General features: G+C 32.6%; 2 protein-coding genes across 2 annotated transcripts in view; both read right to left on the reverse strand.

Annotated features, from left to right (window-relative positions):
- Positions 1–3,225, reverse strand: part of Rnb (BTB/POZ domain-containing protein Rnb) — a 5,773-nt gene extending 2,548 nt beyond the window's left edge. Inside the window, exons 1-5 of the mRNA XM_011508119.1 lie at positions 2,521–3,225; positions 1,925–2,145; positions 1,094–1,813; positions 672–844; positions 191–443 (exon numbers count right to left, since the gene is read on the reverse strand). Coding sequence (XP_011506421.1) covers positions 191–443; positions 672–844; positions 1,094–1,813; positions 1,925–2,145; positions 2,521–2,778 — 1,625 coding nt within the window. The 5' untranslated portion in view covers positions 2,779–3,225. The remainder of the gene's footprint in view (positions 1–190; positions 444–671; positions 845–1,093; positions 1,814–1,924; positions 2,146–2,520) is intronic.
- A 3,653-nt stretch (positions 3,226–6,878) lies between these two features.
- On the reverse strand, positions 6,879–11,449 carry dx (deltex E3 ubiquitin ligase). The gene is made up of 6 exons (XM_011508120.1): positions 11,188–11,449; positions 9,601–9,808; positions 8,769–9,038; positions 8,412–8,700; positions 8,004–8,322; positions 6,879–7,512 (listed from the first exon to the last, which is right to left on the reverse strand). Exons 1-6 carry the CDS (start codon positions 11,379–11,381, stop codon positions 7,158–7,160), a joined length of 1,635 nt encoding a protein of 544 aa, XP_011506422.1. The 5' UTR covers positions 11,382–11,449; the 3' UTR covers positions 6,879–7,157.
- Between the last annotated feature and the right edge of the window lie 447 nt (positions 11,450–11,896).

Raw genomic sequence — 11,896 nt, forward strand, 5'->3', positions numbered from 1 at the left:
AACAACCATTGTAGTTAATGAAATTTTTATATTGCATTGATAGTGTTAAGATATTTATTAAGATATATAACAAAATCAACGAATGTTTGATTTTTTTTTTTTTTTTTAAATTTTCAAAAGTTAAGTATCTTGATTTTTAAGCTTATAATAAAAGCAAATAACAAGAAGCTGAATTCGAATGTTTACTTACCCCACGATCTGACCGAGTATTAGCGAGGCCGTTGAATTGTTTGTCGATCTAATGTACGTACAAAGAGATCTAATTATTGCTGGATCGGCAAGTTCTTCAATTATATGGTTCAAAAAAATCAGCCTTCTTAACAACGCGAGTGTCGATGCATTCATGTGCTTATTAACCTCGTTTTTCGGAAACTGAACGTCTTCCCGTTCTATCGTTGCCGATGAATACACACTCTTTAATGATTCAATGTCTTCCATCGGATCTGCAACAATTATTTATACGTTTACTTAACTATTTGTTTGGCATTTGCTGATAAACAACAGGATATAATGATTAATATCGAGTTGCATTAAATACTTTAATAGTTGAAAGCACTTTTTAAAGAAGCTTCTCTACAACCTAATTTTCTCAAGTATTATATACATATTTATATTAGTCATATGGATAGATTCGAATTTTCCAGTTTTCATATAAGGAATTGTAAATATACCATCTTCTATCCAGTCCAGGTCAGTATAAACAGGACTATAATTTTCTTCTGTATTTTCATCCGAGTTATCTATGTCGTCGAAAATTTTCATTGGAGGTGTACTCGGTGGAGTGAATGATCCACTTCTGGCACTGCTTGGGCTCCAATCTTCTGGTTTATAGTCCAGACTAAACCTTTAAGAAGTATCTCAGCTGCATTATATTGGCAAATTTATGAAATTTCAGAAATGAAAATATTTTATAGAATCTTATGATATTCTTTGTAGCTTCATAGAGATACAGAAAAAAATAATAAGTTCTATAAATGATATTAAAGTTTAAAATATAATTTACGTTAAGTTTTTTAAATAAAAGAAAGTACTTTATTAAAGCAACTACATATGTATATATATATATACATATGTAGTTGTTTTATATATTTACCTTCCAAAATTTATTCTATTGTATTTTACATCTATTTTTCTATAAGGGGATTGATCTTCCGAACATTTTACAGATGTCGATTTTTCATCTAATTCAGAGGGTACTTCGATTGCCATTTGCTTCAATTTATCTGTCAAAATATCAAGTAAACCATTTTGTAACATTATTGTAATACCTATATCATCGTAGGCAAACTGAGTAAGACCGTGTAACAATATTGGATGGTGCTTTTCGTTTTCTTTTTTCTTTAAAATATCTAAAATAACTTGAAGTCCGGAGCAATAACGAATTCTAATACGATTTACTGCTTCGCGACAAAATAAACAAAGGCAGGCTACAATTTCTCTAAAGTAAACCGAGCAGGTTTCCACTAGTCGAACAGTAACTTCAACAGCGTTACAATCTCCAAGCGATAGTCGACATTCCGGTATCATTGCTAGATTGTACAAACACTTAATGGCTAATTTATTTTGTGCTTCGTAAAATGTCACAAGAATTCGATAACCTTCTTTGTCTTTATCATCTAGCATTTGCTTAATGCATTCGTAATTAGATCCGAGTATAAAGACATTCAGAGCCTTCATACAAGTTTCCGCTAAGTCTAAATACTTCAATTCACAAGATTTTTTCCCAGCTTCGATGAAAATTCTTGTTATGTCACGCATTATACCACTATTTAGAATTTTGCTACGACTATCATCATACATACTCCAAATATTTCTATAAAAGAAAATTATCATTTTTTAAGAGCGTATCAATTGTATTATTAAAATTGTTAATTTTATTTATATAAAGATAGTATTTTAAATAAAAATAAATAATTCTATATACCTCACAGCTCTAATTGCCATCATATCAGTTTGTGGATTAGTCTTCAAATGCAAAATATCGTGTAACTCTTGTATGACTCCTGCGGTACAAAAAGCCTTTGCGAACCATCGACATTCTGAAAGATTTGCTATAAGTCGATATACTCGGCAATGTAAATTGTCCCTGATTCTTATGTTTTGTAAAATCCACAATGTGTAAGTTACTATATTTGTATCCCTCACCTGTAAAATTGTATTATAAAAATGATAAATTAACAAATATAAATTTATTTTCTCTATCCATGCAAATATATGCAATTTAAAACAAGAAAAAAAAAAGGCAAAAGAAAAACAACAAAAGTACTCTAATTAATATTTTAAATTAAATAAATATGCAACAGCCTATTCAAATATTATCACAATATAATTGAATGGTAATACAATCAAGACAAACACTCGCACGTATAATTTCGATTTACACGCATTTGCATGCATGCCACACGACAAAGGCGCGCGCGCGCACACACACAATCTGTGCACATTATCAACATTATCGTAGGTTCGTACGGCAGTGTTTGTTTTTAATCGTCGATGGAATGGGCAAACTTGAAATTTTACCTGCTTCCTCGTGTCGGAATTTATGCAGAGATTGGCCAAGATGCTCAAGGAGGCATTGATAATCTTGAAGTTGCTTCGATAATGTAGCAATTGCACGAGGAGTTTCAATTGCCTAGTCTTGGCGAGGTATTTGCAACATTGCGTATCCTCTTTGAGTCGCGTTAAACATGATAGTATGTTGACTTCCGAATTGGCTTTCACGTGTTTTTTCAGCTCAAACAGCATATGTTTACCTCCCTTTTCGAATTTCGACGACATATCCTGCTTGAAACATCGATAAATACTATAAATTATCAATTATATTACACGGGACATAACCTTAAAAATCGAACAGCTGATGCAATTGACAGGCGTTACTAAACATACTTAACCACCCCACTCTCGTTCGGTCACTGTGGAACGTCGCGCGCGTGCGTCCGTGTCTGTGTGGGTTGCTCATACGTATAGAGAGCAGTAATGTGGGATGTGTGATATGCGCATTTTTACTTTCCGCTGCGGAGTAATAAATGCCTTTGTTCAATTTATTTTTGTTCGGACTCTTCGTGACTAGTCTACATTCTCGAGGCATGTAGCTTAAGATATTCTTGCGGCTCCTGTTCACGTCAAATGAAATACAACTCGAATTCTCTAGCAATCCTCTTAAAATATTTGTATATTAAAAGACGCGATGAATTACGCTTCGTGATTCGTAAAATTGTTAAATTCAATTAAATAAAGATGTCAATAAAGATGTCAACGAAGAAACATTATCGTGATAATTTGAAATTTTAAGACGATACATAACTGTAATACAGTTTTGTTTATATTTTAGCTAAAGTAATATATTGATTGATAAAATACGTAATGTGAAATTGTTAAATTATTGAAATTTTTGGACAATTAATCGTATACGATGTTTAAGTCGATTAAAATGAATTTTAAACGATAATTACACATTAGACATTTTTTAATTATTGTACAGCACGTATAAGTGTTTGTACGTTATGTAATTTATAAGATTCAATATCCATATATTGAATTTGGTGATTATATATATATATATATTATTTTAATTTTCAATTCGTATAGTAATATTTGTTAATTAGCATTTAGCAAGATATAGTTCAATTGAGAATTCAGTCTGTTAATACTTGCGAAAAGACTTTCGATAAAAATACTACGTACGTTCTTTTATTGTTTTTCTTTTTTCCTCTTCTAGAATCATTATCAAATGTAAATATGTACTATGCAACTTCTCTCAATCTAAAAGTATTGCATTTGAATTACTATTTGGATAATATAACGACCGTGCAAAGAATTGTTTAAGAAATAGAAGACGAAGAATTTGAATTTAAAACTCGTGCTGAATAAGATGTACAAATAAGCAGTTTTTAATTTTTTTTTGTTTTGTTTTTTTTTTTTGAGAAGTCGAATACAATTAGGTACATTTTTTGTATCAAATACTATTCACAAATTTGTATTTTAGAGATATTTTAGATAGAGGAAACGTGAAATTTTATTTTATGCGTTAGCTCGTACACACGCACGGGCAAACACACACGCACACGCACACACACGCGCACGCACACGCACACACATATATATATATGGATGTGCATCTACGGAGTTACGTACTCCGTACTCAATGCTTTAAGAAAATTTATATTATTAGACATACGACGTAAATCATCTAAAGGTAAGTAATGGATTTTTGAAAGAAAGAAAAAAATAAGTAATGCTTTTAGAAGAAGCGATCTTCAAAACTTACGTTTACACGAATTAAGCCGCGTGGAAAACATGATTTGTTCATTGTTTCTATTCATCGTTACTATTGTACTTGTATGTACGAGGAAGAGAGAGAGAGAGAGAGAGAGAGAGAGAGAGAGAGAGAGAGAGAGAGAGAGAGAGAGAAGGAGATTATAATACAAACATCGAAACATCAAACTATCTCCTAAGATACGAAGCAGAGCAACAATACTTATCGACACAATAGATATCTGTCGATGCTAATTAATTTACGTTTATTATACTATAAAATTACATGAAATACACAAACACTAATTCTCATACAAGACACTTACGCCTTGAGAAAAAGATAATATAATTGCAAAGTACATTATTTTAACGTTTAGGAATAAAACTGATATTATGATCAACAAATAGAGAAAGGGATGGATCTGTAATTTATATAAACGGCTTATGAATACAATTTATCAATTTCAATAATATTCATAAGCATTAGAAAATAGTTATATTGACAATACTAATTATAATAAATTGTATAAAATTGATGTAAAATTATAATCACGGATATCAAACTTGATAGATCGATAAAGTAAAGTCGTGCTCTTTATAAATGAAGCTTTTTAATTTTAAAATTACAAACTTTTAATAATTTGAAAAGTAAAATTAACTTATTATTGTCGATTATAGAAATCCATATGAAAAAGTTAATAGTATATACAATTGCATTTGTCTTTTATATTATCTTTAGTAATAGAATAATACAGTCTACGGCATATGGTTTAATTATTATTTACAATTTATTAATTTACAATTTATTAATTTTCATTTTAATGGAAATTAATGATATGTGTAGAATTGAAAAGGAAAAAAATATAAACCAACGTGACATAAATGTTATATACTTTTTTATTACATACATTTTTCCAGCTGTACGTATTATACAAAAGATACAGTTTGGCTTTTATAATATTTGTTAATATGAATATTTTTTTTTTTTTTTTTTTTATTTATATATAACATTATTTATTATAAAATAATAAAAATTTTGTAACATGCAAAGAATTCAAATATTTTAAATTCACATCTAAATTAAATCTCTGTCGATTCTAAGCTTAATCTACTGGAAGAACTGGATAGTACATTACTATATTTGCATTTTCGTAAAAAATATGATATCAAAGATAATTTGCACAACTTTATTCAAATACTCTACGCGCTTATGACTGTTTGATCAATGTTACAATATTTAAATGCCTAAAATATTACTCTTTTGACGAGGTCCGTCCGTACAGTCAAAGTCTTACGAGTACTCAATGACTTATAGAATCTATCAGTTCCTTGCTACGCCCGGAATAATCGTTACCGTACTAAAATATAATATTAATCTATAAATAATTTGTTTTATGGAAGTATGAGAATTTCGATAGTATTCACCGTATTCATTCGACAACTTTGGAAGAAATTTGTTTGAATGAAATTATATATATATATATATATATATATATTTCAACTCGATTAGAAATTTATTTAACAAATGAATATAGCATTCACTATCCACATATTAATTATTGACGTTCGATGAGAAAGAATACAATTACATAAAATCAAGAGAATTTGTCCAGCTGAGAACTTCCATGAACATTCACAAAATTCCCAATTAAATATATTATTGCATTACTAATTATTGGATGACTCGACCGTCTGTGTTTTATGGACACATTTATTTGGAAATTTCATTGAAAACAATTGAACCATCTCGAACACGAAACGTCAATTTCCATGTGAGGATTATGAGGAGCGAAGAGATGATTTATATGCATAATAATGGCATTTTTAGGCAATGCGTCGATCGTTTTAGTGAATACACCGGTAACCTAATGCGATTGTCATTGCCGGCCGATTATAAAATGATACTTTAATTGTAATACCTTGAAATTGCAATTTAATGCATATTAGTTTCGTTATAATCATTAAAGTCCACCTACCGAGGTGGATAACTGACTCTAATTTCCTTCTCATTTTCTTAATTATTTGTGCTACATATGTTAATTCCAATGACTCGATAATAATCTTTTAAATTAAGAAAACTAAAACGAAGAAATTTTTACTTTTATAATTAAGCTCTGCTCAACGAATTGAATAAAAAAAAATATTATTTTTAATTGAAAATGCAATTCTCGAACATTCTCGATATTCTTTTATATCTTTTAAAGAATTTTTCAATCCTCTATATAAAAATTCCGATGGCCACGAAAGTAACTTTATTTTAAAATAAATTTGAATAACAAAAATTATGCAAAACGATGTTCTTAATAATTATTCAAAAGTAAATGTCAACTTGGAAAAATTTGGGAATAGTTTGAAATTATAAAATAACGATCTCCTGAAAGGATTTAAATTTTGTTGACCAATCCAATATTATCGTTTCATGTTTCATAATATTTAAATTTCATTTCAAATTCATAATTTTAATTTAACGCTTTAATGACTCCTCAATGACTCAATGAAAAAACTTAGAAATTTTTCAACATCACCCAAATACTTGAAAAATAAAAGAGTATTTTAATCATCTTCTAATACCCGTAAATAAATGTATGTATTTGAACAAAAAATATATAAGATTGATTGCTTCATCCTTTTAATATTAGATCATCTTATTATTATTTCCATTTTTAGAAAAGTTAAAGAATTTTAAAAACTCGTTACTTTAATGGCTTTAGTTAATCTCGATAAACGTTTCACCAGTTTAACAGAATCTAATAATACCAGGAATCTCTTTTCAACTTTCGATCCAACATAAACAACATCTAACGCATCATGTACCTTTTTTACCTAATCACCTATTTTAATCACCTGTCATGTATTAGAAAAGGGAAAATTGTATTCAATAAGATGCTCTAGTTGACGGTACATTATTGCAATTCCTGGTATAAGGCAGTGGATGAATATCCATCGGATACTCCTTGAGCCGCTAGTTCGGCCAGCGTACGTTCAAGATACATGACATCCGGATAACCGTGGCCGGAAGTAGATGGACCCAATTCGGTCTTGTGATGAATGCCATTCCAGGTGACGACGTCTTCCCGACCCGTGGTTACCGAACGTCCGATCGTGAAAATCAGTCTTCGTTCAAAGGCCATCTGCAGCAATCTTAAAATGCGTCGGCCGAATTCGTTGTCCGGAAGATAACAGACTCGTGGAAAGCCAACCGCATAGTAGGTTTGTCCAGGATGAGGATGTTCGGGTCCTTGAATTCCCGATGGGATGCTGGATAGTGATAAATTGTATGCAGGTATAATTTCAGCAGAGGGACAAATTATTCTTTCATGAATTTTTATTCAATCATTTTACATAAGAATATATATTTGTAATTTATGTACGTGGAGTAAATTATGAATCGAATACCCTTTATATATTATAATATATAAGAAATACTGTCTTAAGTCATCGATACTTTACAGTTGCTGCTTATTTTAAATTCATAATTTTTTCCTCGTACTACCATTGAATTCAACTCAACAATGACACGATACTAATTAAACTTCTTCATTATCCCTGACAATGTAATATAAATTATTATTTATTAATTAACGATCCTAATCAAATGAAATAAAGATACATGTAATAATACATAAATCTTTGCATCGTTAAAGCTGTAATAATAACATTCAATCTAAATGAGTTGTAATGGGAAAGGAATGATTTATTACTACCCTTTAAATAATAATAACTCGAAGATTTAGAAAAGAAAAACTTACTCGTATGTGATCTGAATTGTTTTTGTGTTTGGAAATCCAGGTAAGCTTCTCGGTAGTCTTGTCCAATTCATTGAGCCCGGTGGCTGATTACCTCGTTTTTCTCCATAAATCATACGACAAACTGGACATTGTATATACATAGGATGACCTTGGGAGCTCAGCATTGCATTTAGACAGGCCAAGTGCAATCTGTGCCGACAGCGAGTTAACTCAACGGTCAGTGGTTCGGGAGTTCCCAAGCAAACAGGGCAAGAGTCTGTGCCGTCACTCTCCACTACCTTAACATAATGTGATATTACATCCGAAGCACCTTCAACACCTAGAAAATTTATCAATGCCATAGCTTAAGAAAATGAAAATAATTTTCAATTAAAACATAATTAGCTATGCGTAGCCGATATTACTAACCAACAATGGAGTCTTTGAAAGCATCATCGCTACTCATACTGCTATCTAGTAAATCTATTGGATTCTCATGACTTAAATACGTTGAAACGGTGTCGATACTCGGCCTTCTACCGCTTTTTGTACTGCTGGAGTCTGCATCCAAAACCGTGTCCCATGTTCTTCTCTTTTGTGTGGCTTCAATCGTTTCGTGAGAACTATGATTATCTATTGCATGCTTATTACTGAATATATTAAAATTACTCAGTATGACACGAGCTATATTCGATGTCCCAGTTTCTCCATTTTTATTCTATTTCAAAATACGTCCGGTCAGATGAATGATAAAACATTGATAAATTAGTATTTGTTTTCGTCTACCTTTTTATTACTTTTCTTTGGATTATTACTTGGTGGTTTTTTATGCATTGCTTTTGTACTAACAGTTTTTACTGCCGTAGAGGTAGTTCTTCTCCCTGTATTGGTTTGCAATTCTTCCAATGTAACTTTAACTAAAGGATACGGTGCTTGTTGAATGCGTCTGATAGGTCTAACATAACCGGTGCAACAACGAACTTGTGTCAAATTGCAAAAATTGATGATATATGGAAAACCCAGATAAGTTTTTGAAACATCAATTGTCTTTTCACCCTGTAACAAGCATTATTCATAAATTCATACAGTTAGTAGTAAAAAGTTTAATTAGCTTATGCTTTTGTCCCTTTGTCGATCTAATTTATTTTCTATTTATTTAAAGCTACAGCACATACAAAACTTTTATTCAAGATAATTTGCTTTTACTAAACACAAAAATCATCTACATATCAATTCTAATCGCATTAACTATAATGCTATGAGCCAAAGAATTTCTATAATTACAAGTAAAATCTTGTCACCAAATATTATAATTATGATGGTATTTAAATTTATATCTTGTTATACCATACGCTTCGATAATATTCAAAATTCATTGTACTATGGAGAAAATTGCTGACAAACTTTTCTCTGTAGATTTTACATTTCTTATTTCAATCTGCTTCGTCATTGTCATACGTATGTCAGATAAAAAGTACTCTGAACATTATATAATTATCTATCAGAATCTATAAACTTTATGTTGAAGATATTTGAAAGGATGCGCTGATTAAGTTTAAATATGATTTGGGATGTCTTAAAGAATTACAAAGACTATGTAATATTTGTCGACACGCACCCTTGCCCAAGCATCTTCAATTAGACATTGGACCTCCATATCGTAGGTGTGCCAGTCATCGGTATCGCCAGCCCATTCCCATTTGGCACCCTTTCCAGCCGGAGATCCAGGTAAATAAAACGTTCGTCTGACACCGTGCGTTTCATCTCCATCTTCGGTGCATTGAGTCTTAGTTTTGAGGTTGATGTAATATCTAGTGCAAAAATAGCTGCTTGCCGATCACGATTGATGGATCAGTGGCAAGTTTAACTTGATTTAATTATTTTATATCAATTATTATGTAAAATTAATTTAATTCTATGTTTTATAATACTAGCAGTAATATTAATTTATAAAAATATTATCTCAGTTAGTTACAGTTAATGAAATAAGCTCAACTATTAACAAGATATAAGGCTACTTTGCAATTAAACATAATTATCGATAGTACAAAAATATTCAATTGCGTCTTTAAAAGAAGAATTCAGTATTTGGAGATAAGTCGAGATTAAAATACTTATAATTATTGTACAAACAATGTATCAAATAATATTTCAATGGCATGTCAATTTTATAAGTATAGGTTGTTTTGCTTTTAGAAAAATAAATATTTCGCAAGAATATTTACACAAGAAAATATAATAATATCAATATTCTATACATTCGAATAAACTATGAAATAAATTTAAAATCTTCAAATCAAATGATAAAATAATTTAGGTCAATGCCCTCATTACTATTTTCATATTTTATCTATGATCTAATCCATTAAAAATTAGCAAACTAATATTTAGTAATTTATTATTAACTTGAATTAAAAAAAAAGGGTTAATAATAAAGTGCGAAAGTAGTAGGCAAAAATTACAGTTAAAGAGTAGCGGTAAAGTATGTGAATATAATATTGAAAGATATAAAATAATGGTTTTATGCATTGTGAACTTGGTGTTTTCAATATTTCTACGCTTGAGATTAATTATGAAAATGTAGCTCGTGTAGCCAAATATTATAAAATACAATTATAAAATATTATAAAAGTTATACAAATTAATTTCATTGGCTTATATTTGCTCTCCATCACTGCTGACATATTGAATCTCCTGCTCGAAAAATCCACCTGTTAAAGAGTCGTTGGTACACAATTCTCCCTTAAATAGAGAAACACAACGCTCACGAATATCTAGAATTTCTCTCTCATTCTCCTTTCTTCTCTCGCCGTATCACCCTCTCTGCCGTTCCATCTCGCTCGTTCTCCCACTCAAATCACCGCGAGTAAAACTGAGAGAAAGAGAGAGATAGTCAGTTCATACACGCGAAAGAGAGAGAGAGAGAGAGACATGCGAGAGGAGGAAGAGTGCGAGGGAAGAAAGATGAAAGATGGAAGAGAGAGAGAGAGAGAGAGAGAGAGAGAGAGAACGAAAACGAAAGAGATGGACGTAGGATGCACAGCCTCCCAAAGTCCCAATCGAGATTTAATATTTCTCAATGCGAAGGAAAAAAGAATCGAATCAAATCGTATAACGGCGAGCGAAGACAGGACGATTGTGTCAAGACTGCGAATTTAAACAAACAAACCGGGCGAAAGGGAAAAGGGCCTCCTCGCCTACGAACCTGTCGAGACTCGGGTCGGCATCGTTCAGGAACACCCTGGTCAACTTCTTGCAGTGGGCCCGCTCGAGATGCTGGGAGACCGCGGGACTATACGGCCGCCATCTGCCCTGGCGATTCTCCCATTCCCAGACGACGACCGCGTGCCCCCGACCGTCTTGCGACAGCGGTGGAGGCTGTCCTTGGCAGATGTTCATCCTCCTCCTGGCTAGAGGCTCTCTCTCGTCCCTACGCGTCGCGAGCTCTTCTCCCGCGGATCCGTGTTGGCGTATGTCACGTGAAGTACATATCCTCCTTCGCTTCCTTCTCTTTCTCCTCCTCCTCGTCCTCCTTCTCCTCCTCCTCCTCCTCCTTCTTCTCCTCCTCCTTCTCCTCCTCCACCTCCTCCTCCTCCTCCTCCTCCTCTTCCTCCTCTTCCTCGCCCTCCACCGCGTCAAGTGCCGCTGTCGCCGCCGTCGCCGTCGCCACTAGCTCTTCTTTCTCTTTTTTTCACCTTATCCACCACAACCGTAGCCGCCAATTTCTCGTCCTGCTCCTCTTCTTCTTCCACCACTTGGCCGTCACCGATCGTCACACCGTACGCGAATGCGCGAAGTTACACGGCCCCGTAGGTCGCGCTCGAGCTGCCAGATCGTGGGAACATTTTCTTCTCTCCCACGCCGTTCTCAATGTCCCTCTATCTATCTCTCTCTCTCTCTCTCTCTCACGCACA

The sequence above is a fragment of the Ceratosolen solmsi genome, unplaced genomic scaffold, assembly GCF_000503995.2.
Source record: "Ceratosolen solmsi marchali unplaced genomic scaffold, CerSol_1.0 scaffold1, whole genome shotgun sequence".
NCBI classification, from domain to species: domain Eukaryota; kingdom Metazoa; phylum Arthropoda; class Insecta; order Hymenoptera; family Agaonidae; genus Ceratosolen; species Ceratosolen solmsi.

What these genes read in the sequence shown, in the direction of transcription:
- dx (XM_011508120.1), bottom strand. Translation starts at nt 11,381, where the DNA reads ATGAACATCTGCCAAGGACAGCCTCCACCGCTGTCGCAAGACGGTCGG. An exon ending in GCCGACCCGAGTCTCGACAG is followed by an intron (nt 9,809 to 11,187) that starts GTTCGTAGGCGA and finishes ATCGGCAAGCAG; the next exon opens with CTATTTTTGCACTAGATATT. An exon ending in CAAAGAAAAGTAATAAAAAG is followed by an intron (nt 8,701 to 8,768) that starts GTAGACGAAAAC and finishes ATTTTGAAATAG; the next exon opens with AATAAAAATGGAGAAACTGG.